At 54.8% G+C, this 26,846-nt stretch overlaps 1 protein-coding gene across 6 annotated transcripts in view; it reads left to right on the forward strand.

The window, feature by feature from the left end:
- Positions 1–26,846, forward strand: part of CDH23 (cadherin related 23) — a 375,667-nt gene that overhangs the window by 261,292 nt on the left and 87,529 nt on the right. For 5 of the 6 annotated variants that reach the window (XM_058671237.1, XM_058671240.1, XM_058671242.1 and 2 more), the window contains 9 exons: positions 643–880; positions 4,838–4,943; positions 6,407–6,534; positions 10,482–10,554; positions 12,253–12,369; positions 17,042–17,154; positions 18,191–18,298; positions 23,925–24,114; positions 24,330–24,475. In XM_058671237.1, coding sequence (XP_058527220.1) covers positions 643–880; positions 4,838–4,943; positions 6,407–6,534; positions 10,482–10,554; positions 12,253–12,369; positions 17,042–17,154; positions 18,191–18,298; positions 23,925–24,114; positions 24,330–24,475 — 1,219 coding nt within the window. Of the gene's footprint in view, positions 1–642; positions 881–4,837; positions 4,944–6,406; positions 6,535–6,800; positions 6,823–10,481; positions 10,555–12,252; positions 12,370–17,041; positions 17,155–18,190; positions 18,299–23,924; positions 24,115–24,329; positions 24,476–26,846 lie in introns of those variants that run through there. The other variant, XM_058671241.1, reaches the window with a different exon arrangement.

Genomic DNA, 26,846 nt, shown 5'->3' on the forward strand with positions numbered 1-26,846 from the left:
CCCTCCCTCCCTCCCTCCCTCCCTTCCTCCCTTCCTTCCTTCCCTCCCTCCCTCTTTCCTTCCTTCCCTCCTTCCTTCCTTTCTCCCTCCTTCCCTCCCTTCCTCCCTCCCTCCCACTCTCTCTCTCTCTCTTTCTTTCTTTCTTTCTTCCGTTGAAAATCAAGTTACACAGAAAGAAACAGGATTGATCTTCCATCTGCTGATCAATGCCTCCTCCCAAGTAGCCATGGGGCCAGAGCTGGGCCAGTCTGAAGCTAGGAACTTCCTTTGGATCTCCCACATGGATCCAAGGGCTCACACACTTGTGCCATCTGCTGTTTCTTTTCCAGGTGCACTAGCAGGGAGCTAGATCAGAAGTGAAGCATCCATAGAGATGTCCATATAGATGCCAGCACTGCAGCTTTACTCTCTGTGCCACAGCACCAGTCTCCTACACTGAGTTTCAGACAAGTAAATAAATAATATTTTAAAAATAAAATAAAATTAAAAAAAAATAAAAGAAGTAGCTGCTCTTATGAAAGAAGAATGGAAGAGAAGGCAGATTTCAGATTCCATGCATTGCTGTTCTTCCCCTTGGCAAGGACAGACCCATAGTCAGCCTGCCTTGCTCAGGGTGGCCTCTCTGTCTTCCTCCTGACACAGGTTCTCCCTGGACAAGGACACTGGGCTCATCGTACTGATTGCCAGACTGGACTTTGAGCTCATCCAGCGCTTCACCTTGACTATCATTGCTCGGGATGGGGGAGGGGAGGAGACCACAGGCCGGGTCAGGGTCAATGTGCTGGATGTCAACGACAACGTGCCCACCTTCCAGAAGGACACCTACGTGGGCGCCTTGAGAGAGAATGAGCCTTCTGTCACACAGCTGGTGCGACTCCGGGTAAGAGGCCACCCACCTTGTCCTGTCTCCCTCACTTCCCCCTCGGAAAGCCACATAAGAGGGGTCCACCTCCCATCCCTAAAGCTGCTGCCCAGAGCTGGGAGTTGATTCTCGGGCCATGCCATATCCCCCTGAACCCCACTTTGTGTCCCGGTGACCGAGCTGGGGTGCATACATAGTCAGCTCATGCTTCAGGCCACTGTGTAGCAAAAAGTTGTCCCTCACCCCCACCTCTTGTGGCAAGAACATTGAGTGGATGGCAGTCCCCACCTGAGCCCACTGGGGTCTGCTTAGAATTCAGAACCTGACATGATGATGGTTCAGGAGACTGGTCACATTAGGCAGGGCCATAATATCAACTAGCACTCTAGAACCTTATCCTGGGGTGGATTCTGTGCAGGATGTGTGGGCCACACCCTGTAGAAAGTTTAGCCCCACTGGTAAACCTAAAAGTTTGGGTGGTTATGGACTAAGCTAGGTGTGACCAAGGAGCCTGCCATCAATCACAGGTAAAGGGACCTGCGACAGACTGGACTGGGCAAGGCAGCAGCACCCAAATGTGCATCCTGAATAGGGTGTGGGGTGGCCAGGCTGCAACATTCACCAGCTCATACAAGGCCAAATGGAAGGCCAGAGTACACCGGGCACTGGCCTAAAACCCATTGGCATGTATGAGAACTGGGTCTGGGAGTGGATCAAGTGGAGGAACTTGGGAAACTCCCCTGGTGAGTCATAGCTCTCGCTGGTGAACACGTGGTCCAGATCTGGGGGTCGGACAAGCAGGGCATAGTAGCTCCAAGATGTGTAAATTGGTAATGGAATGGAATGTACTGGGCAGGACTGAGCAAACCTTAGCCTACAAGCAAAACTAGAAACCAGCATGGAGCACAGGTCATACCGAGCTAGGCTCTTGTACCTACTGGTCCTCAGAGAAACCACAGGCAGGTGCGTGATTTACAGCTAGGAACAGGCCCAATTGGGAAGGTAAGGGGACACCCTAACTGGGTTGAGGTTCCTACCAAGGGGCGCGTGTGCTGGAATGGGGGCTGTGTTCTATCTAGGAAACAGTTGTAGTCACCCGAGGCACTGGTGTGGGCTGGGATTAGATGCACCAGGCCAGTTCAGACCCCAACACCATCTGGTGTCCTGGAGAACCTGGGTAGATGTGGGACTGACTAGGCTGGGTCTCAACCCCCTACTGAGCCGTGTGTGAGCTGTATGTGGGTATGGACGAGCCATGGCTGGGCTGAAACATCCAACAGCAAGAACCAGAATGGGGTGAAAGCCAGCCAGGAAAAGCCACTGTTCCTGCTAGGACAGGAGATGAACTGAGTAGGGTTGGCTCAAGGACCCCTCTGGTATGCGCAAAATCTGGCATTGGGAGGGGTTCTGATGGAGGAGCCTGGGCAACTCCTCTGGCAGGACACAGTCCCTGCAGGTAAGCACAAGAAGCATGATAGGAAACAGCCCAGAATAGGCCATGGAAAGTTTCCCACTGGCACACATTCTGCATGGGTCAGGGGCAGATCAGGCTGAATCAGTTCATGTCATCCACTGGGTTGAGCCAGGTTTGGTCGCGACAAAACCAGTGCACAATATGGAATGCCAGGGCGCGGTTGCCTGTACTGGATTTGACTGCAGCACCCAACCAGCACACGTGAGATCCAGGAAGGGAGGGGCATAGCTGGCAGGGGGATTAAGGGGCTGGTCCCCTCGCCGGACAGCTACTCCCACTGGAGAGCATGGGCTGGGATGGGGACAGACCAGACTAAGCAGGGCTACAATACCTGTGCGCCTCATGTGGACTAGATCAGGGAAAAGCCATGCTGGGCTGATTGTTCCTACTGGTGCAAGCATAAATTAGAGTGGGTGAGGGTTGTTAGGGCTTAGCCACAGCATCAGCTGGCAGAAGCTGGCACTGGGGACTAATTCTGTCAAGTCAAACCACAGAACCACCAGAAGAGTGCATCAACTGGGATTGAGAGAGACCCAGGAAGGAAATAGTGGGTTCCCCCCTCTTGGGTTACTACTCCCACGGGAGGGCATGTAAACTAGGATGGGGGCTGGGATGGCTAGACAGAGAGGCACTCAACAACATCCGTGAGGGCTGGATGGTTGAGTTGGTTAGATGGAACAAAGCTTTAACACCCATTGACAAGTACAAGAGCCAAATGGGATAGGGGACAGACTGGTCTACTGCTACACATACTGGCAAGCCAGGGAAGGGGGTGGGCCTGGTGGGGGTTATTGTGGGTCGCCCCGACTAGGCTGCAGCTCCCACTGGTTGAAGGGCTGAGTATGTGCTGGGCAGAACCAGACTGGACTGCAACACCCATTGGTTCCAGTGCAACTCAGGACTGAAAACAGAAACAACCCAGCAATTGAAACCACCAGCTGATCAGGGTGATGGACTGTGCTGGGCCCTGTGCTTGCTAGAACATACAAGAATCTGGTCTGGGAATACCTCAAAGTTTCTTTGGAGATCTCCCCAATCGAACTGCTGGACTCAGAACTCTAACCAAGAAAAGACAGAAGACAGAACAGGTCAATCATTCATATCAGCTATATGTTGGCAGCGAAATATAGGGCAAACGGAGACTTTATGATGGACCATATCAATCAGTGGACGACCTCATTGAGCGAAACTGGCAGCGATTCATAACTGGAGAACTATTAAAACCACTTGAGCAAATATCTCAGAGCATGCCCCACATCCGGGACCTGGGGTGGGCGGGAAACCGGGTGGGGCTTCTCCCTCAATATCCCCCTTTGCCTCAGATACACGATGGAAACAGTATGGACATAGTGGTATTACCCACTTCCCTGTACCCCCTGAACCTTTTTTTGTTAACCATAATTATGTAAAGATTGTCAACAACTATACAATAAAATTAAAAAAAAAAAAAAAAAGAATTCAGAACCAGCTGCTGCTGCCAGGAGCTATGGGAATCCTGGGGTCTGGTCCTGTCTTACAAAAGGGGTGTACAAGGGAAGAGGCAGACCAGGGGTGACCTCTCCCCTAGGATCCTGTGCTCCCCTCCTGGCCCAGCTCTAGCACACCCAGAGTGATAGGAACCCCCCAGAGGCCCTGTGGGGCCAGAGACAACCTGAGAAGAAGCTAAGCAGTTCACTTGCCCTAGCAGACAGCCGGAGGGTTGTCTGGCTCCTGTCCTGGCCCCCGGGGCTGGCCACTGTGTGGTCTTCATGCCCTAGGCAGTGATCAAATAAAGTGACCAACACTGTGACAGACTCTGGGATGCAATAGGAAGTGAAAAGCTGCAGGGTCCTGCTAAAGGCCTAAGCAAGACAGGCAGAAGACAAATAAGAGGTTATTTGGGTAACTGGTTGGGTGTACAGCACGTTGCCCCATCTGAATATATTTCCATTGTCGAAGCCAAACATTTCAGGCCTGGTCCGTAACAAAGAAGTCTGCTCACTTAGTTCCCAAGTGGAGAGGCTACCAGTTCTACAACTGGGAAGCCCTGAGGGTGAGGTCCTCCTTGCTCCATCACAACATGGCAGGAGGCTCCACAGCAGGGATTCAAGTGAGGAAGAAAGGCCACAGAGCAAGGCGACAAGTCAGGGATGCAAGGCAAGCCAGGCTTACTCTAGCATTGCCACCTGTTGTTGCAGGAACTACCCAGGGGCTCAAGAGCTACGCTGATCCAAACCCAGTATGGTGTCCCCAGGGAGATCAGTCCCTTTCCACTAGACATCCACCACCTCTTAATGCCTCTGGGCACTGGGAACCAGGCCTCCAGCTCCTGCACCCTTAGAGGACAAGCCACATCCAAACCATCTCAGGCCCTCACTTGACATATAACTCAGGAAGGGTTTCTGTGGCTTGGTATCTGAAGCTGGGGTGGAAGGTGTGGGAGAGAGCCTTGTGCCTGCCCCATCCCCTGAACCCTCAAGTTCTACAGACTCAGGGGGCTGTGTCTGCCCTCTCCCTTCCAGGCCACAGATGAGGACTCACCTCCCAACAACCAGATCACCTACAGCATTGTCAACGCCTCCGCCTTTGGCAGCTACTTCGACATCAGCGTGTATGAGGGCTATGGAGGTAGGTGGGGTATGGGAGCCACAGCCTGGCCTGGGGAGGGGGTGGCACACCTCTGAGTGCTGGCTGGTGGGCTGGGGGCCAGTGCTTCTCTTGCCCAGAAGAGTTCTTGCCCTTAAGGACTGGGTCACCTTACCTTAGGGTCTTTAACAGTCTCATGTCAGCTTGATCCTTACTTTAAGCCATAGCCAGTCCCACAAGAAAGCAGGATCTAGATCTTTCCAGAATCGGCGGGGTCCCTGCTTCTTGCTACACTGCCCAGGCAGAAGGTCTTCCCAGGTCATGGCATGTCCCTCCCTGACCCACATGTGGTTTCTCATTCTGCACCTTACTGCACCAGCCAGCCTCACTGTGAGTCCTGGCCCCTGCCCATGGCCCTGGCAGGAAATAGCATAGCAGCAGCAGTGACCTTAAACTTCAGGATCCCAATAGAGACTACGCCCTCCCCCTGTGCTTCTCAGACGAGGAGCTAAGGCCCAGAGATGGAAAGCAGCTTGCCTGAGGTCACCCAGCAAAGATGCCCAGTCCTGTGCAGTCTGTCCCCAGAGTCCAACCCCTTTGCACCCCTGCATGCTGTTTGCCTTCAGGGCTCAACTCATCTATTCCTTTGGCCAGGAGTGCCAGGTCTTTCTGCCCTTGACCTTGCTTCCTAGGGAGGGTGACCATGACCTCTGGTGAGCGCAGAGGGTTCCCCCAACGCCTCCCCATGCCTGTGTGAACACAGAATAGGACCAACTGACGTGAAGACACCCAGTGTGGACAGCAGGAGAGGAAGTCAGAGACCCCCAGGCCTCTCCCTGAGCTCCCTGCCAGTCCTACCAGTCCTGCCTCTCGGCTTTGGAGTTCTTTACCCCGAGGCATGCAGAGCACTGCTGAAGCTGAGGCCTGCAGCCCCTAACCTGAGCCCCCTCTACACCCCCCAGGAATCAACACGCTGCTCCAGAAGCCTGGGAACTGGCAGGAAAGGCCTGGAGGGCCAAAAGTGGCAGAGGAGGAGAGAAATAGATGGGGCCAGAGGGTATGCCCACCTCTTCCACACTGCTGGGCCCTCCCTGGGAAGTGAACAGTGAATCTGTGGCTGTCTAGAAGGAGACCAGGTTCAAGAGGCCGACATGTGTCACCCTGTGGCCTGAGCAGCTTTTGGACTGCAGCGGGGAGACCCACTGCTAGGCAGACTGACAAGCAGGCAGGGGTCCCTCCCGGGAAAGGGACCTTGGACACATGGCTGTACCTCTCAGAGCCTGGCTACTTCATTACGCCCAAAGCAGGTTTATCCAAGGGAGCTGAGCTTAGGGCCTGGCACAAACCAGGCCCTCCATGCACCCACATCTCCATCACAAGGCTGTAGGTTCAAACACAGGAAATGAAGCATCAGCTGTGCCAGCTGCACCTATGCATGCACCCCAGCTGGCCATGCAGTGAAGCCTCCGCACAGGAGGGCACTGGGTATGTTCCTGTCGTTCCAGTGATCAGCGTGAACCGTCCCCTGGATTATGAGCAGATACCTAATGGGCTCATCTACCTGACGGTCATGGCCAAGGACGCCGGCAATCCCCCTCTCAATAGTACCGTGCCAGTCATTATTGAGGTGTTTGTAAGTATCTGGAACTGCGGGTTTTGTCCTGCCAGAATTAGGGTAAAGAATACCTCCTGGGGTGTCAGGTCCCTGCCTGGGTGTAGTACTGGATTCCCCGTGTTCTCAGCTGTCCCCTTAGCTCAGGCTGTGACCTGGGCTGCCCCATTAGCCTCCACCACAGCTGCAGTGATGCAGTGTGGGCAGGAGAGGCTAAGGAGCTTGGAGCTCTAGAAGAGACCAGGGCCCTGCTGAGGCTGCTTCATGGCCCCCAGGACACCTCGAGGGTGACTAGGAGCTGGGGGTCAGGTGAAGAGAACATGACATGAGAGTCCCTCCTCTGTGGCCATTCTCTGCAAGGGCCAAGGGGACTGCCAGCAAGTCATCTTCTCTCTTTTCTCGCTCTCCCTCCCTTTTCCTTTCTTTTCATCTTTCTTTTCTCACTCCTGCAAGGGGCCTGAAACCCAGCTGTGGCTTGTCTGACATGAATATCAAGCGTGCCTTAATGCCTTTGGTGTCTGGGATTATCAGCCATGGGATCCATCTCTACACTGGTTCATTTATCCCATGCCAGTCCTGCAGCGATTGTTGGAATGTAGAGTGGTCTGACAGCAGAGCCACCAGGCCTGTTCCTAGTGAGCCCCCCACACACACTCCCGCCTGCACAAGCCTGTCCTGCCCTCCGTCTTCTGGAGAGGGTGATTAGGTATTGATGAAAAGTGAGTGTGTTTCTGGCTTCCACAGTTGAGGCCAGGAGGTCAGGTTAGGAAATGTGCCAAGCTGTGACTTCAGCCAGGAAAGCTCCTCCCAACAGGCTCACTGTCACAGCCTCTGGACCACTCTACACCTGGCTCTAACACAACCTTGTCCTCTTCCCAGAAGCTGAATCCCCAAGGCCAGCTCCCAAGCAGCCAGGTCCTTTTTGGGCAGGGGACCTCAGGTGCTTGTTGATCACTGGAACTGGAAGTGTTGGGGAAGTTGAAGCAATATCTTAGGGGAGCCCTCCAGGTGTGCAGGTAGGAGCTGGATTTCAGGGCAGCTCAGGCTGCGGGGAGATGAGGCTGTCCAGAGTCAGGGGCAGCAAAGGGAAAACAGAGCCCGGGACTTGCTTCTGGAGCCCGCCCATATGTCTGGACCCTAGGGCTTCAGGCAGTGGAACAGGGGAAGAAGGACAGAGAGGAAGGGACCCACAGAAGCCTACAGACTTGAACCCACAAGTTCGTGCCTTTAAATGTTGCTGACCATGCCCACCCCCTGGCAGTCTTCACCGCATGCTCCCTACCCCAGTGTGGCCTGGTCACCCCCACATCCCTGACCGAGCTACCTATCCCTTTCAACCAGCCAGGGTCCTGCTCTGTTCCAGCAGACAGTGAATTCCTGTGTGCAAGGCCAGTGGCAGGCCTAGGGATGCTGTGGGGTTCAGGTGAATCTGAAGCCCACTGCACACCCCACAAGACCCTACCTGAGAAGAGGCTGTGCGTTCAGAGGCCTGGGGGTCAGCAGCCGCAGCTCTTCCTTCTTGAACCCACCTATAAAATGGGGAGAATCACATTTCCTGCCTCATGCTGTTGTGAGGATGAACTGAGACTGTGGATGATAACTGGCCCCTGTGGGGTCACCATCGCTGCAGCAGTTCCAGAGAGCTCCCTCTGGGCTTGGGGGAGGCAGATGAAAGGCAGAGGAGTAGAAGGCGGGGAAATAGGCTGAAGTATGGCACAACAGCCAGGGCTGGGCAGACATACCCAGCTAAATGGACATTAAAGCTTGCTATGCTCCATCAGTAAGCCAGATGGTTTTACATTGCCCAGTCCCATGCCATCCCATTTTATAGAAGAGATAGCCAAGACTTGGAAAGAAAATACAGCTGGCCCAAGGTCTTCTCCTTTCTCATTTATTGCTCATATGTGGCAGACCTGGGATTTGAACCTGGGTTTGTGTTCTGTCCACCATAGCCTGTCTGGCCCTGTGGTCATCCTCATCCATGTGTGACAGAATTTCCTTGTGTATAGGGCTACCTGGGTACCACGTTCAAAGGCGAATTCTGATCTGATGGCCATGAGGCAGGCCCAAGGTTCTGTATTCCTAATCACACACGTGACATAGGTCGTGTTACCTTGCCTTTAGTAACTTGAAATAGGAGGTTCTGGAACCCAGAGACCAGCCCCACCCACTTCCCAAGCTGCGGGATCGCACAGGGAAAGCAAGTGCAAGGACTGAGCTCAGCTTCCCTCCTTAAGTGCCAGGCTGTGCAGGAGCAGGGACCACACACCCCCACGGACTGCAATGACCTGGTACAAGGAGCACCGTTTTCCATATCCCCCCAGCACCATCCTGGCGGGGGCAGTAAGGGCCCTGCATGTCTTTCCAGCCCAGCCCAGCTTGGCCCCCTGGTGGCAAGAGGCACTGACAGCAGTCAGGTGCCATAGTGGCTGGAAGGGAGCCCTTCGCTGGAGCAGAGCGTCCGGACAGCGCAGTCACTTATGTCTAAGGACTGCACTTGAAAAGGTCACCGCCTACAGGCTGATTTTGCACGTGGGTGATTTTCAAGTAGCTGTCACTCAGTGCTGCTGCCTCCTCCCGCCGCTGCCTCCCTCTCGAGTGAGTTCCGCGAGATAAAGCCACGGACCAGTGGGACTGTGGGCCAGAGGCAGTGGTGGCAGGTTGCATATCCAGGGCAGGGTGCCGGTGGGAAGGGATGGATCACAGCCGTGGACAGGTGCTAAGGGACTCGGCCAGGACAAGTGGTGAGCCAGGCCTAGTGACTTCTTTCCATCCACTGCCTATTGGTTTTTAATAAAGAAGTCAAACTCAGTTTGTAGATTTCCCATTAGGGGACAATAAGCTTTTGCAGAGGGAGCCGCTGAATTAGAACTAATAGCGAATACACTGCCAGGATCCGAGGAAATATCACCGCTAATAAGTTTCTGCCTCATGCTCTGTCGCTGACATTCTCGGCGCCGTTTGGTGCAGCCAAGCAGAAGCTCGGGTGTGTATGCCTGTGGGGAGCGCTGGGGCCTGAGCCGGGGTCGAGCTGAGGCTGAACCAGGCTGAAGCCTGGATCCCGGAACTGGGTCTGGGTTTCCCTTCATGGGTGACAGGAAGTCAGACAATAAAGCCAGTTGTCACCTGCTGCCTTCCCAGTCACATTAGTAGGGAGCTGGATCAGAAGTGGAAAGGGACCTTGTTTGAGACCCAGCAACTCTGCTTCCGATCCAGCTTGCTGATAATGGGCCTGGGGGTTGGTCCAAGGCTTTAGGCCCCTGCCACCCTGCCACTAGGAGACCTGAAAGAAGCTTCTGGCTCAGCACTGGTTATTGCAACCATTTGAGAAATGAACAGCAGATGAAAGATGGATCCCTCTGTGTGTATAACTCTGAATTTCAAAAGATAAGTCTTTAAAAATTTTTTTTAAGTGGAGAAACCATACAGTGCAGTCAGTGTCCCTACTGGTGGCTTGGCTTACTGTGCCCAACTCCTGCTGCAGGGAGAGCTTCCCGCCATGTGACTGAGGATGGGGTCTTACAGGCAGGAGAACAGCATCTGAGGCAGGAGGAGGCCAAGCTGCCTACCCCAGTCTGCCTACTAAGGCCCCTGGTCAGGCAGGGCTGGAGGAAGATGTGCCCAGGTGGGGTGTGGGGCCTCTGGGCTACCTCTGCATACTTTAGTGTCTGAGTTGGGATGTTCTTTCCACCGTGCATTTTACAGAGGGTTCCAAAATATCCACAATCATCCTGGCTGGGAGGGAAGGTCCAGGTGGGCCTGCTCAACGGAAAGGCTGGTGAGCAGGGAGGAGGAAGCTGGGAGATGGAGATGCTGCTTTTGGCCACCTGCCTTCGGCTACCCCAGCCCACCTGGGAGGACACCTGAGTCCCTTGTGATGCCTCACTCAGTGCTGGCCATGCCTGGTCTCAGTCTGGCTGCCAACCCTGGCACTGCCTCACTCCTCAGCCTGCATCTTTTCCTTCCAGGATGAGAATGACAACCCTCCCACTTTCAGCAAGCCTGCCTACTTTGTCTCTGTGGTGGAGAACATCATGGCAGGTACAGTCCCTATCCTCCGCTCCCTGCACAGGGCCCAGCTAGGCATGTGAGTTCAGGGAGGTTCCAGCAGACGTGTAAAAATCAGAGGGGCTTTGGGGGACAGTCAGAGCTGCTTCCAGAGCACCTCCTATGCACAGAGGGGCCTGTGCTCCTACAGCTGAGGTCCAGCAGGAAGAGCGAGACACCTTGGTAATGAAGCAGTGGAGATGCAGCAGTCTGCAAGGTGCAGGGTGCTTAGAGCATGGCGCTGTGAACAGCACCCCTGACCTCGAAGGAGGGCCTTGCTTCTGTGTAAGGGCAGGAATGAGAGGCTCAGAACCAGCTGCTCCATGGTCAGATTCTGGTGTGGGGTGGGGTGGGGTGTCTGTTCCATCCTCCGGGCAGGCTAGCAGCTTTGTCCTTATGCCCAGAGTGGCCTGGCCTAGTAGGAGAGCATCCCTGTGTGGAGCAGCTCAGTTGCTGGAGAAGCCCAGGAAAGGTGGCATCAAGGGACACGTGCAGTTAGTAACAGCTAGTTCAGTGGACACCTGGAGTAGGAACAGATGTAGCTGTAAACAGCTGGAATTGTTAGAATTTAGCATTGGCACAATTGGAGAAAGGGACAGCTCGAGTCAGGATGGCCTTCCTGGCCCTGGGCACCCTGCTGGGGAGGGCCTCTGCTACTGTTCTGATGTGTAGTACTGAGCAGGTTGGGAGCCAGCCTGCGTTCTGCTGGTGAACACCCAGCCCGGGGTGGGGCCCACGCCAGAATACCCAGTTCCCTTCCAAGATGGATGTGCTGGCAGAAAGGGCTTGCTCGGGTTCCTACGCCCCTGCTCCTGGCTCCTGCTCAGTGGCAGCTAAGTCGAAGAGATGCCCCATGGCCACCTGGAAGGGGCCACTATGACCCCTAGGGGCTAAGGACCCACAAGCCTATGGCAGCCCTGGGTGCTGCAAATGGTGAAGGCTAAGTGCGAGTGACGCTGCACCCTGCCCACCCTGACCCACAGCACATGCCCTGCAACCTGGCAGTGACATCAGAGTCATAGCCAGGGAGGAAACTCAGGCTTAGCCTGACTGATGTGACCATAGGAGCCGACAGGCCAAGCTCCCTCCTACTTTCTGCCTGTACTGGCAGGTTGAGTGACAGGAGGAGCCTGTAGCCACCAGCTCTGGTGTCCATAGATTGGGGAAAAGCCAGTGGCCAGGGCAGCAGGTAGAGCTGAACTGCGAGGCCAGGATTTCACAGTCATGGAAATGCAGGTGGAAGGCTTACCTGGATATTCACACAAAAATTCGAACCCTTGCCCTTCAGGGTGGAAACTGAGGGGGATCAGCCGCAGTCAGTGCCAAATTGCTGTACATAAAGTTTCTCCTCGCTCCATGCATAAGCTGAGTGCACTTTTAGCACAGCGGCAACCAAGACAGCCAAATGAAGGCTAAAATTGGACCAGGAGAAGGGACAGCAGGAGAGGAGGGGACCAGGTCCTTCCCAGGCTGCAGGTTTCATTGTCCCATGGAGCCGTATCCCTGTACCTGTCCAGGGATCTGGTAGCTGAGTGGCTGTCAGGCCCGGGTGCCCCAGCGAGGAGCAGGGGGGACTCCCCTGCCTCCCCTGTCTTCCCCAGGGCCAGTCACTTGGAGGCTCCTAAGTACTGGACCCCCTTGGACTGTGTGTCCTGGATGAGCAGCCCCCACCCCACCTTTGTCTCTTGGCAGGAGCCACGGTGCTGTTCCTGAATGCCACTGACCTGGACCGTTCCCGCGAGTATGGCCAGGAGTCCATCATCTACTCCTTGGAGGGCTCCACCCAGTTCCGGATCAATGCCCGCTCTGGTGAGCCCTGCACCCATCGGGCCTTGGGGTCAGGTCCCCTCCCCTTCCAGCCAACTGTGAGCTGCTGGCAGTATCGATGCGTAGGATTGTTGGTCTCACCACAGTGAGCCTCATCCGAGCATCCCCACACCAGCTGTGTCTTTCAGGGAGAGCAGTCGGTCCTGCTCTGACAGCGGTTGGCTCCATCCACACTGCACAGATGCCTTACCGCAAGCCCTTGTGTGCCCCTCTCTCTGCTGTTGACCTCAGGCTGGCTCTTCTCACATCAGCATATGCCTCAGTTTCCCCACTTGCAAAGTTAGGGTGATTGTGTGCACAGGAGTCTGTGGTATGGATGAGATGGGCTTAGAACAGTCCCAAAAGGCTGAAAGCACCAAAGGGACTGTCCATGTTTCTCCCACCCCAGCTCCCTGCCCCCTCCTCTTCTCTCCCCCTGCCTCCGAGCAGCTTTCCCTCCTCCTTGAAGCAGGGAGGGGAGGGGAGCAGAAACAAGCAACAGGAGACTCCAGGCTTTCCCGCCAGCCCAGGAGGAACCTGGGCCCTTGCATGAGACCTGCTCTGAGCCAGGTGCTGTGCTAAGGGCTGGGGTGCCAAAAGGAGTGGGTCCTGATCTGCATGACATTCAGGTCAAGCTTTTGGACATGGGGGTTATCCCACTTCAAGCATCCATTTCTGTGTGAGGTAAGGGAACTCCAGACACCAGAGAGCTAACCTGATCTGTCAGTGGCTCAAAGTAAGGTAGATATCCAATGGACAGTCTTCCCCAGGCGGTGCTGAGCCCGGACCCCAGCCTCGTCTTGTCTTGGGGTTTACAGGCCAGGTTTGGAAGTGAGGTCTGTCACCTGTGTCCACCTCCCATTGATTGAACCAAGTACTGCCCTTTCTATACAGAAAGACTTCTGGGGGACACTGAACTTCCCTGGCACATGTGATCAGGGGCCAGGCAGACCATCAGGTCTTCCTCTTACCATACCTCCTTGGTTGGAGCTGGCCCTTTTTTTTTTTAATTTTTATTTTTGATGATGATTACATGGTTGATCAAAGTGGGAAAGATTGAGGGTTAGGGAAAAGTGGGTGAACTCATTGTTTCCAAATTCTCTGTTTCTTATTGTCTCTGGGAGAAGGGGAGAAATAAAGGGGAAGCCACACCCAGACTCCCAAATGTCCCAGTACCCAGGGATGGGGAACTGCCACCCCATATCAATTCAGGATTTGATGTGGTGCCTGTTCTGAGGGTTCTAAGCAAGTGGTTGGTTAGTTCTGAAATGCTGTCGATTTCGCCGATCCAAGTTTGAGGCAACCCTCCCAATGTCCAGTGGTTGACATGGTGCTGGCTCTTGACCTGCCCTCGAACTGCTCCCCTCCTGCAAGCTTGGGGAGCTGATGGCTGCTGCTGCTGAGAACCAGGAGCCCCACATCCCAATTCTGAATCCTCTTCTGAGCCTGCTTCCTGCTGACGTGCACCTGGGAGGCAGCAGGTGATAGGTCACATACTCAGGTCCTGGCTCCTCTTGGCTTTGAACTGACCCAACCTGGCAGTTGGGAGCACTTGCCATGTGCACCAACATACGGAAGATAACTCTCTCTCTTCGGCTTTTAAACAAAATTTTTTAAAAAATCATCAACTCACCGGCTCCTAGGACAGTCCTACAAAGCAGCACTGCATTGCCCAGGGCCAGCCAAGCCACTACCCTCACTTCCCAAGAGACTCGCTGGTCAGGGTCACCCTCAGGCTCCATCGCCCCAGGAACCCCACAGACACCCAGGCCACAGGTGCTCGAGTTCCTTCCGTAAAATACTGTTGTTCTCACACCAACCAAAGTCCTCCTGTTTTTTAAATCAACACTCAATTACTTATCCTGGCTGATACAATGCAAACACTACATAAGTAGGTGTCATCCTGAGTTGCTTAGGAGATAGTGAATGACAAAGAGAAAAAGTCTGGGCATCAGTATATTGCATATTTTCTATGTGTGCTTGGTTGCATCCGAGGACTGAAGACTCATGGCTCCAGTGGGCTAATGGTATCATTAATTATATGAAGAAATTATTAATATGCATGAATACAAAGTGCCGCACACTCCAACTGTCATTGCCTCATTTCCTCCACTCTGGAAGGGACAGGTGCCAGCATTATGAGGAAACCGAGGCACAAAAAAGATTAAGGCCTTAACAGAGGAATCCCAGACCTTGAGCTCCTGCTTGCAGAACCCACAACGACCCCACAGGAAACCCCTGCTGCCACCTGCTGCCCAGCTAGCCCAGGCATGGTCCAACACAGGCCCGCCCAGCCAAGCACCAGCCCCAGCCTAGCCAAGCCTAGTCCCAGCTCAATCCCAGTCCTAGCCCAGTCCCAACCCCAGGCCTGCCCCAGCCCCAGCCCAGGCCAGCCGCTCCTACACCCAGCCAAGCCCCAGCCCCAGCCCAGCCCAGCCCAGCCCAGCCCAGGCCTGCCTAGCCTCAGCCAAGCCTCACCCCAGTCCTAGCCCCAATTCCACCCCAGCCCACCCCACCCCAGCCCACCCCAGCCCAGGCCAGTCCAGCACAGCACAGCACAGCACAGCACAGTCCCTGCTTCTCCCCCATGGCTGATGCCAGGGACCTCTACTTGCTGCCTGACACAGATTCTTTAGCTTCCAAAGTGGAAGCCTGCTCCGTCAGCCCCTGGGTCACATTAGTCTGGCCTGCTCCATGACGGGGGTCTTAATGGGATCTAATTTCCCACACTGAAGAGGCCATCTATCATGCCAACAAATTCATGTTCAAAACTTTTATGAGATTAATTTCTTCCTTACCCTACCAATTAATTGACATCACCCCCAGGGCCAGGAGAGTGGCTCTGCTGGGACAGGTCTTGGCCTCGCTCTATTCCTGGCTTCAGCATCTCCACCACCTCGTCCTCCAGCCCCAGCACCCAGGCCAGCCCCCCAAAGGCCAGAGGACTGGCCAGCTGGCCAAGAAGGCAAGGGTTGAGATGAGAAAGCTCCTAGGGACCATCCCAGGCCTGGGGGACTCTCGTGTCCACAGAGAAAGCAGTCAGTGTCAGAATGTAGAGGCTTCCCCGATGACTCCCTTATACCCCTCGCCCAGCATCTGATTAGAAGCATACCCATCTCCATTTTACAGATGAGAAAACTGAGGCTCAAAGAGATTATTTTGCTAAGGTCAAGCCCCCAGCAAAGGGCATAACCAGAGTTCAGAGCAAGTCCCTCTGTCCTCAGAGTACTTACCCTCTCCCTCTGCCCAGGCCAGGTAGTAAGGAGGCCGGGCCTTGGAGTGCTACCTGGCTCCCAAGAGCAGGTGTTCAAGAGTTCTAGAGTTCAAGAGTTCTAGAGTTCAGTGCCAGCGGGCTGGAAGCGCAAACCAGGCCATGGTGCCAGCGCTGCAGCTAAGATGCCACCGGAGACACCCCCGTCCCAGAGTGCCCAGGCTCCTGGTTCAAGTCCTGGCTCCCTGCTATGAAGGTAGCACATGAGGGCTGCGGCAGCTGGGTCTCTGCCACCCCTGTGGGAGCTCTGGGTTGAATTCCCAGGTTCCAGCCTCACCCCGGTTCCATTGTGGTCATTGTGGAAAATTTGAAAATTAAACCAGCAGAGGGGAGCTCTACCTGTGTCTGCCTCTCAAATTAAAAAGAAAAACAATTATAAAAAGGTCTTGGTTAGGGAGAATTAAATCATGAAAATGAGTGAAAACCTGATTCTGAGGAGTCGGTTACCAAACATTTACCAACGGGGTGACTTCCGTATTTCAGTTATACCAAAATTCAAATTAAAAAAAAGCCTTGACAACAATTATTTCTTATTTTTAATGTTTATATTTGCCAATAATTTGTCTATACACTTAAAAAGCAATGTAAGAAATGGTTATAAAACTGCATTCTTTTATTTATGTATTCATTTATTTACTTAAAAAGCAGAGGGAGTGTGGGGGCGGGGTGAAGAAAGAGGCCATCCATCTGTTGCTTCACTCCCCAAACGGCCTCAACAGCTGGAGCTGGGCCAGGCCAAACTCGGCAGGCTGGGATTGCATCTGGGGCTCCCACGTGGGTGGCAGGGCCCCTAGCATTTGAACTATCCTGCACTGCTTTCCCAGGAGCATTAGCAGGGAGCTGGATCAGGAGTGGGGCAGCCTGGCACTCCAACAGGGAATTCCAGTCACAAACGGTGGACACACACACATCTGCTCCAGCCAGCGCAGGTTCAACTGTCCACTAAGACATCACATGTCATATCTGTGTGAAACCCGTACAGTGCTTCCTGCCTGTTCCTGTCCTGGGCTGCTCTGAGTCCATGGGAGTAGGATTATGAGATAAATAGATTCTGGCATAATTCATGCCTAGCTTTTTCTCAGCATGCCTTTCCCGTGACTCCTTGTGAGCCTCTTGTTTTCCCGTGAGTGAATTCCCAGGGGCCTCCATGCCATGGGCTCAGTGAACTCCACGGCAGCCCTGGGATACCTGTCCTGATTGCTCCTTTTTGGCCAGACGAGGAAACTGAGGCATGCAGGGTTTGGGTAATTAGCTCCAGGTGCAAGGACAATATCAGAAGTCTCCAGGTGGCAGCGGGTGGCTCGTGGCCAGGGAAGTGGGGCAGTTCCCAGGGCTCGGGCATGCACCCCTCCTTGCCCACAGTAACAGCTCCTGGCAGCTCACTGCCATCTGTCTCCCCGGCAGGTGAACTCACCACCACGTCTCTGCTGGACCGGGAGGCCAAGTCTGAATACATCCTTATTGTCCGCGCACTGGACGGAGGTGTGGGCCACAACCAGAAAACCGGCATCGCCACCGTGAGTGCCCACGGCTCCCCTCAATTGGTCAGGCGGCTGCTCGCTGACCCATCCTTGGGCTGCCTCCCTTAGGCCTCTGGGCCAGTGTGAGAGGGCTGCAGCGGCAGGTGCCAGCCTGTTGCTGATGGAGCATGGCCCTGGACCACGCCAACTAGAGGGAAGCATGATCCTGCCACATGGGACTGCACATGGGAGAGGAGGCCAGCCGGGCAGGGGGCAGGAGGCCCAAGCCCACAGGCCCCTCCCTCCTGGCATACCCACCCAAAATCCAGAAACAGGCAGTCTTTCTGGCAGGAAAGGTAGCTCGGAGTAGGAAGTGGGATTCTGGGCAGGGCCAGCAAAGGCCTCGAGTCCTGAGCCATGGCCGCATCACCTCCCTTCAGGGCACCTCAGAGAGTGGAAAGCTAGAGGAAAGGGTTGGGGAACCCTAGAATGAGCTCTTGCCTGCAGGAGAAAATGGGGGAGGTGAGAAGCAGACCCTGAATGGCAGAGGAGGAGGAGGAGGACTAGTGACCGGGTGTCCTGCCCACCACCTCTATCCCCTGTCTGCTCGCTTCAGTCTTTCCCAGGCGCCCCTATGCTAGCAGCTACCCCATCCCTGTCCAGCCAGACTTGGTTGGAACTCCAGAAAAAAACCAAACCCAGTGCCCTCTGCCGCCCCAGCTAGGGAGACCCCTGCTAACAGGACTCGGTCCCTATAAATAACGTGCCTGGTGGCAGGTGAGCAGGGAAATTGCTGGCCTCAGCGTGAAGATGGGTGCACTTCATCCTCAAATTCCCCACCCTGCCAGTCACCTGCAGCAAGACCACGGACAGGGCAGGAGGGATCGATCACCATTTTTCAAACTCATCTCACACATACATTCATCTGCCTCCCCATACTTCCTGAAAGAGCCCGGGTCCCTCTCAGATTCCAGAGACCAGGCTCTGCTCCAGGCTCCCATTGTGGATGATGCTGGTGGAATTAAGTGGATCTCTCTGGTGGTCTCTGGGAGACCAAAGTGTGTGTCCACAGCTCCTCCTTGTGGCTACACAGGTGAACATCACCCTCCTGGACATCAATGACAACCACCCCACCTGGAAGGATACCCCATACTACATCAACTTGGTGGAGATGACACCTCCAGACTCAGACGTGACCACGGTAGGTGACAGTGGGATGGCGACCTACCAGGCTGCCTTGCCAGGGGTGCATGACCCTTAGAGGTCTGCCCACGTGGGGCTGGCTGACTTCATGGTGGCCTCTGGAACAGCTTTGGGAACTGAGTTCTGAGTGCTTCTTGGCTGGTGGAGGCAGCCACCGGTGTCACAGGAAGCCACTGGCAACCCAGGCACGGTGACAGGGCAGCCAGAGGCTGGTGCTGCCCAGAAGTCACACCTGCCTGAGGGGGGGTCACTGTCAAGCAGCACTCTCCAGCTCTGCCCCAACAGAGCTCCTTACTATTTCCATCCCTGCTGTCTTCTGTTGGCTCAGCACCTCCACCAGGCTGGCTCCCGGGACTGGCCCAGCAGGGGGTGAAGTCCACTGCACGGATTTCTGGCCCAGGATTGAGCAGCTGCCATTCACTGTGAGCTTCGTATGCTGAGGTCTGAGTGTAGGGAATGACCAGGTGGGGAAGGACACACAGCCAAGCCATGGGGCATCCAGACTGGAGACCCGTGGCCTGGAGAATCAAGGCCGAGCCCCCTACATCTTTCGTTCTCTGCTCTGAGAAGCACGCTGGTGAGCTTCCTGCCTCAACCTTGCGCCCTGGTTGACCTCACCTGGGGAGGCCTGTACCCCCAGGGCACAGCCTCACTACTACCTGGCCTGCCTTGTGGCAGCCCCACACGCTGCAGCCCTGGGCTGTCGAAACCTCAGACAGCAGTTTAACTCTATGTGCCACAGCGCTGCCCTCCCCCAAGACATAGGTCTGTCTGACTTTGTGGCAAGGAACCACCTGGCCTAGCCCTTATCCCTCTGCTGGCTCGTGTGGTACCCTGGCAAGTGGCCCAGGTCCTGAGGAACTAAGAATCTGGGACAGGACAGGAGGAGGGATCGGCTGGGGTCCCAAGCAGCCTTGGCCTCTTCCACCATCAGCTATGCCCAGGAGAGGCATGGTCCTCCTGCATCCAGGTAGGAGAGGCATTCTCCTGGAAGGATGGACAAGACATGGGGTTAGGCCTCACACTGCCACATCCTACTCTCGAAGAGGCACTCAGCCAGTGTGTGTGTCCCTGCCATCCCAGGGGTGAGGCAGAGGTGAGAGAGCTGGGACATGTGATTTTCCAAGCCCCAGGTCAGTGGATTCCTGCCCGGTCAGTTGCAACTCTGGGAAACCCAGCGCTGCCTTGTTCTAAGTCTCACTGGGCCTCTCTGCTACCACCTTGTGGGCACTTGGGGGATGGTACATAGAGGGACCCGAAGAGCTGGGGACTTGAAGCCTGCCTCTGAACCCTAGGTTAACTTCTTTGCAGCACCTTATATTTCTAGAATATTCCTCCCAAGGGAGTTGAAAGGCCAGTAAAGAATGTGTAGCTCTAGAGGAAGGCAGCTCTGGAGGATACCAATCAGGGATGTCCTTGTCAAAGATTTCACCTGCTTGGCAGAGAGGGTTGGCCTGGTGGGAACTACACTTGACCTTGGGTCTTTTCCAGCTCTGGTCCCTGGTGGCCTTGTCTGGGTCTCCCACATTCCCTGTGTCTGAGCCATGAGCAAGGGACAATGAACCAGGGGCCAGCTGCCCAAGGCTCCGCCCTCTGCAGGGATACCCCACCAGACTCCCACAAGCATCTACTGTGTGCCCTGCCATGTGCTTGGCAGAGCCAAGATATAGGAAATAGCAGTGCCCAGCCCTGTCTTCAGGGGGTATCATGACACTCCTGTTCAGGTGCCCCACACCTCCTGTCTCTCCAGGGGCAAAGCCAAGAGCCTTCAGCCAACTTCTCAGCCTGCGCATCCACCCCATCCCCTGTGGGCAGAGCAGGCATGGTTACGCCTTCCTCCAGGGCAGGCACAAAGCTGGTGCTCTGAAACTTCTCAGTGCCTAAGGGAGTCTAAAATTTACAAGAGCAAAATCAAGATGAGCACTTGCTGTAGTCAATGTTTACCATGTGCAATACTGCAGCTTAGGGAATGGCTAAAATTTCTACAAGTCTTGAGAATTTTCTGGAAGTCTCTGGAATTCCCAGTTACATTTGATGATTGTCAGGAAGTCATTACAGTCATCAGATTTGATGTGGCAAAGTAGTTTCAAAAGGAACAATTATAAAAATTCAGATTTAAAAAAAGATATTATTTTTATTCGAAGCACAGATTTACAGAGAGAGGGGGAAAGAGAAAGAGAGATTTTCAATCTACTGATTCACTCCTCAAATGGCCACAATGGCTAGAGCTGGGCCAATCTGAAGCCAGGAGCCAGAGCTTCTTCTGGTCTCCCACGTGGGTGCAGGGTCCCAAGGCTTTGGGCCATCCTCTGTTGCTTTTCCCAGGCCACAAGCAGGGAGCTGGATAATAGGTGAAGCAGCAGCCAGGACTTGAACCAGCCCTCATAGGGGATGCCAGCCCCAGAGACAGAGATATAACTTACTACACCATGGGCACCAGCCCCATAAGTTCAAATTTTGTAGCCATACATGTGCATTTGCACACACATGGAGGTACTTCAAAAAGTTCATGGAAATGAACTGGAAAGGTAAGTTTATTTTGCTTGCCTAGAATTCTTGAAACTTGTGTATAATTTTTGTGACACACATTGCCACCGATCTCTTTGAAGACCCCTGATGTGCATGAATTCAAAAATATTTTCGCACCAAAATACATTTTCTTTTGATCCCATTTTCTGTGAACTTTCTAAAGACCATGTAGCTTTATGTATCCGAATGAACTGTGGGAGGGCCCCTGGGGTCTTGGCAGACCTCACAGTGGCGTCCAGGGCTGCAGCCAGGTGTGGGGGAGGGAGGAGCAGGAACCCCAGGTGACAGCAAAGAGGAGGGAATAGTCAAACCGGGGCTGGTCCACACACGATGAATCTGCTCACTGCATGCCCGGTATACACACACACACACACATGCTCACACATGTGTGAACACATGCACACAACACGGGTCCTCCCCCTCCTGCACCCAGGAACTCTTGCCTACCTCTGGGCCCTCGCACAAGTCCTTTCTTCCTTGCCCCACCCCCACCAAATTCTCTTCTCCCTCCTCTCCCTGCCCCTTCTTCATCTGCCCTGACAATGCTGTGTCTTTCGGAGTGCCCGCTGCTCCCCGGAGTGCCCTCTCTTCACCCTGTTCCCTCCTGAACTGGGCCCGCAGTCTGTGCATATTTGTTGCCTACACTTGGTGCTTATTAAGAAACAAATAACCCAGTACCTAAGTGGGTAGCCTCGGCCTCCCCACCAGTCGCACAGGCCCAGGCTCTGGTCCCAGCTGTGTGATCTGGAGGGATTTGCTTACCCATCCTGTGCCCGTCTTCTCCCCTACCTATTGGGGCTGGACAGTGTCCACTTTGTGAGGTCATGGCTGAGCTGTAAGGAGCTGTCAGATATCAGCACACAAGAATGGGTACAGGTGCATGGCCCATGGTGAGGAACATCTGCTCTCATCATCTTTGTCCCCCACCCCACTGAATCCCCACTGCTGTGCTCCTCACTGTTGAACCCCAGGCACAGCACGAATGTATGGCAGTTGGTCAGAACACTGCTGCAGAGTGACCTGCCCCACCTATATGTGCACCCCAGCCCCGGGCTGCCTTGCAGGGGTAGAGGCCTGGGGCAGATGAGTCACACTGGTTTGCAGAGCCTGTGTGTGGATGAACCAATGTGGGCCCCCATATGTATCCAGTTGGGGTACAGGTGTGGCCAGGCACATGGGCACCACTGTGTTCATCTGCACACACGTGTCCGTCTGCCAGGAGGTCATCAGACACTCTCCCTGCGGGCTCCTGCAGCCTCCTCAAGGCCCTGCTGATGGGCATTGATTTAGAGCCTTTCAAAGCCCTCTAACAGAAGAAAAGAGAGGGGAGAAGGGGAGAATTATTTCCCGTCAGGCCAGGAGAAAAAATGACGAGCGTGAATGGGAAATAAATGAGGGAAACGTGGAGAGATTTGACAGAATTGCCCAGCAGGGAGCCTGCAGGGAGGGCCAGAGCCCACAGTCCTCTCCTGTGCCCCACCCACCCAGGAAGGGGGCCTAGTGGCCTGAGCACCCACCCTAAACATTCTCTGGCCCTGCTGGGGAAGAAGGACTTGCCCTGTGTGAAACGGAGGTCACCTACTGGCCTGGGGCAACCCATTCTCCAGCCCTGTGTCTCAGTTTCCCATGCAGAAAACTGGCAGCGAAGTTTCCCTATAGTGAGATGCATGTGGAGCCACCAGCCCCTTCTCCCACACGCCCAACCTTGGTGCAACAAGGCTCGGCAGGGAGGGGTGCCTCTCTCCCTTGTGACATGCCAAGGGCACTTCCCAGGGGACAGAGGCAGCTGGGAGCCCTTAGCCAGGGCTGCCCAACTGTCTGTTCTGGTCTGGTGGTCTCAGAGACATCTCTGGCCAGGGTGAAGCCAGGGCAGGGACAGATTCTGCTGCCAAAGCTCAAAGTCCCCCCGACAAGTAAGATGGAGGACCTGTATGGCCTGGCCGTCACTGCCCAGTGCCTGAAGGATGGGCTGTCCTGGCATGATGCAGGGACTGCAGTCCCTCTTCGCTGGCTCGGATCCACTTCATCTGGCCCCTGGCCTCCTGTTCACAGCCTGCCATGCAAGGGGCAGGGATCCCACAGGCAGCAAACAGGCACAATTAGGTTGGATGATTTAGTCCTTAATCCCTTTGTGGGGTGGGACCAGAGTGGTGGCTGGGGAGTCCCCAGGGCCCCTGATCTAGGATCCTTCCCCTTATTGGGGTGGCATTGCCCTTTCCATGGAGGCTCAACCCCCTCCTTCTCAAACCCCACCTTTCCCAAGCCCTGGGACTGCCCCAACTTGCCGGGTCCCATCCTCCACATGGACCCAGCCTTTGGCTCCCTCCCCTGCCTGTGATCAGTGTCATACAAGTTCAGTTCTCTGTAAAATCACACACAGGTGGAAACAGCAAAGGAAGGAAGAGTGTTTGGGGGTGAACATTTGTTTTCCAAACTCCAGGGTTGCCAGTCCTTTCAAGGGCTGTGCAAAGAACCCAGGCTCCCCGCTACCCACTGCAGGGAAGTTCATGATAGGGGCCTGTTATGGTTTTATGCTATCTGCCCGCACAGGGTCACCCTATGTGTCCGTATAGGAATGATGCAAGGATGTGCTGGCAGTGTGACCTGCTGACTATCAGCGTCAGCTCTAGAAGGACCCAGAACTGGGGTAGAAATCCCATCCCTTCCACTTCCTGGTATTGAAAGCTTTGGGATCTCGTTGTGCCTCATCTGTGAAATGGGCACCACTATAAAGAGCTACAGGACAGGGACAGGCCTGCTGCACACAGGTGTATGCTGAGGGCTGTCAGGTGCAACAGCTCATGTGGGCTCCTAGTGTGAGGCAAGGTAGCTGCCATCACTTCTACAGACCTGAGAGGCCCAGTGGGGACAGACATTCCCCCAAGCTCAAAGCTGGCAGGTGAAGAAGCCAGAGAGGCCCAAGCTCTGAATCCCCCACCTAGCAGAAACTATCAGAAGCCACTTCTGGGGCTGAACGAGAGTCCCCCTTACCTGGGGCTGGAGCCACATGCCTGCCTGACCTCCCATACCCCAGGACCATTGTGTGAACAGGGACAACCCAGGGCTGGGCTCAGGGCATGGGGTCTGCTCCGCAGGTGGTGGCCGTGGACCCAGACCTGGGGGAGAATGGCACCCTGGTGTACAGCATCCAGCCACCCAACAAGTTCTACAGCCTCAACAGCACCACGGGCAAGATCCGCACCACGCATATCATGCTGGACCGTGAGAACCCCGACCCCGAGGAGGCAGAGCTCATGCGCCGGATCATCATCTCTGTCACTGATTGTACGCCCACACCCTGAGCCTGTGGTCACCCTGTAGAGACGGGTCATCCCCGGGGCTCCTGGGGCCATCCAGAGCAGGCAGAGGGGGCTATGGAGGGCAGGGCCCAGGTCTTCTGTCTACCACACTGGGCCAGAGGGTTCTGGAGCTACTGCCCTGCCCCCTCCCCACCATGTTTCTCTCTGTCCCTTTTCCCTGGCACCTGCCTCCTCCCACAGGTGGCAGACCCCCTCTGAGGGCCACCAGCAGTGCCACTGTGTTCGTGAACCTCCTGGACCTCAATGACAACGACCCCACCTTTCAGAACCTGCCCTTTATGGCTGAGGTCCTGGAGGGCACCGCTACCGGTGTCTCTGTGTACCAGGTGAGGTGCCCCAACTCTGAAAGGGGAAGGGGTGCCAAGCTAAGGCCACCACACAGCACAGGAACTGCACTGGGCCTGGAGAGTCAGCACTGTGAGAGATAGGCAATGGCTGAGGTGGCTGGGAAGGCTTCCTGGAAGAGGAGGGTCTGGAGCTTGAACGTGGAGGCCAAGTAGCTTAGGGGAGGGGGAAGGAGGCAGGAGAGAAGCAAGGGCAGAATTCTGGGAAGGCCAAGACAGAGTGTCCTCATGATCTGACTATAGAGGTGCAGCCCCAAACTAGAAGAGGTTCTAAAACACAAAGTTGAGGTAGCCTTGACCCTTGTGGCATGTCTTCCAGGGAGCTCCAGACAGTTCTGTGCATGGTTAGGCCCTACCCCTACTGGCATCCTATGCCTGGTTAGGGAGCCCCTAAAGGTCCAATGCCAAAGCAGGTACCATTTAGACACGTGGTTAAAAGCATGGGCTTTGAAATATATAGGTCTTTCATTGTGTTCTGTGATTCAGAGCAAGTTCCTACCTTCCCCTGAGCCCCATTGTGCCTTCCTGTGACATGGAGGTCTCAGCACCCAGGAGCCTGGCTGGGCTGCAGGTCACCTACTTCCCAGACTGCTGTAAACACAAGGGAGCCCTCGGTGTTTGCTACAATGGGTTGTCCTCAAGGGGGCGTGACTGAGCCAGCCTGGAAAAACCCAGGCCTTCTGGGCAGGACACCCCAGCAGTGGCCCCGGACCTGCAGCCATGTCTGTGTAGGAGGTTCATAGTGTGCCCTGGCTGCTAGCACCCGGCCCCCAGGAGGGGGAGCTGATGTCCCAGACACGAATGCCAGTGCCTGAAGAAAAGTTCCCTGAGAGGGAGGGCTCCAGGAAGCCCCAGACCCAGATCTCAGCAGAGGAAGATGTGGCCCATCAGCCCACCGGCCCACCTGCTGAATTCCCAGAGGAGGGGGCTGGGCTCCTGGGATGTGGTTGGAGTCGTTGGGAAGGTGTAGTCCAGAAGCTGTCTCCAGATCCAGGGAGAGGTTCTGGCGAGAGTTGTGTGTCTCTGTGGTCCTACCTGGGACCTCTTCAGATAACATTGCTGGGAGAGTGCCTAGCTCCTGCCCTCCACCTGGTCCAGCCCTGGCTATTACAGGCATTTGGGAAGTGAGCCAACAGATGAACGATTCTCCTCCCTTTCCTTCTCCACCTCCCTCTCTCTGCCTGCCTTTCAAGTAGATGACAATAAAGATTCCTGTCTGGCATGCAGAACTTTCTCAGAGCTTGAAGTCAAGGGCACTTAAAGTGGAAGCAGTGAGCACCACCCGCCCCCACCGTCCCGTCAGCCTAGAATGCATCCAGGCTAAGCTGGGCCTCTCCCTTGTCTAGTTTATCGAATGAGGATGAGACCAAGATGAGCTTGACATCTTTCAATCTGAAAGCGTTCGCTTCACCCGCAGCTCTTATTTGAACTACTGTTTTTCAGGTGCCTGAGCCCACTTCTGTGAAACTCTCGCTGTGTGTTGGGGTAGGGGGAACTTGGGTCAGCATCATTCTGATGCAGACAGAAGGACTCGGGATAAGCCATGCCCATGGGGATGGATTTTTTTTAAAGGTTTATTTTATTTTTATTGTAAAGTCAGATTTATAGGCAGAAGGAGAGACAGAGAAAGATCATCCGTCTGTTGGTTTACTCCCCAAGTGGCTGTAATTTGAGCCTATCCAAAGCCAGGAGCCTCCTCTAGGTCTCCTATGTAGGTGCAGGGTCCCAAGGCTTTGGGCCATCCGTAACTGCTTTCCCAGACCACAAGCAGGGAGCTGGATGGGAAGTGGAGCAGCCAGGACATGAACTGGTGCCCATATAGGATGCCGGGTGTGCAAGACTAGGATTTAGCCACTAGGCTATCACACTGGGCCCAGGAACAAAGAGCTTTATAAACAGTGGTGAGATTGTCAGTGAATGTTTAAAAAAAAACTTTTTTAAAAAAAGAGTAATTGATTGCTTTGAAGGAGTTACAGAGAAGATATCTGTGTACTGGCTTATTCCCCAAGCGGCTGCAATGGCTGGACTTCCCAGACCCGGGAACTCTGTCCTGGTCTCCCTCATGGGTGCAAAAGCCCAACACCTGGGCCATCCTCCTCTGCCTTCCTGGGCGCCTTAGCAGGGAGCTGGATCAAAGACTGGACAGCTAGAACTGGAACTGGCACCCTGATCCAGGATGCCGGTGTCACAGCCAGTGGCTTTCAGCCGTGCTCTAGAAATGTCCTTTCCTACGGCAACCCCAGCCTCACTTAGTGCACCTGAACTAGAGGGTGTGTCTGGACATCTCAGCTGACACGCTGCTCCCTGGAAGGTGTCCTGGAGGGTGCAGGGGGACCATGGGTAGTCTGGGGCA

This window comes from Ochotona princeps, chromosome 13 (genome assembly GCF_030435755.1).
Source record: "Ochotona princeps isolate mOchPri1 chromosome 13, mOchPri1.hap1, whole genome shotgun sequence".
Taxonomy (NCBI): Eukaryota; Metazoa; Chordata; class Mammalia; order Lagomorpha; family Ochotonidae; genus Ochotona; species Ochotona princeps.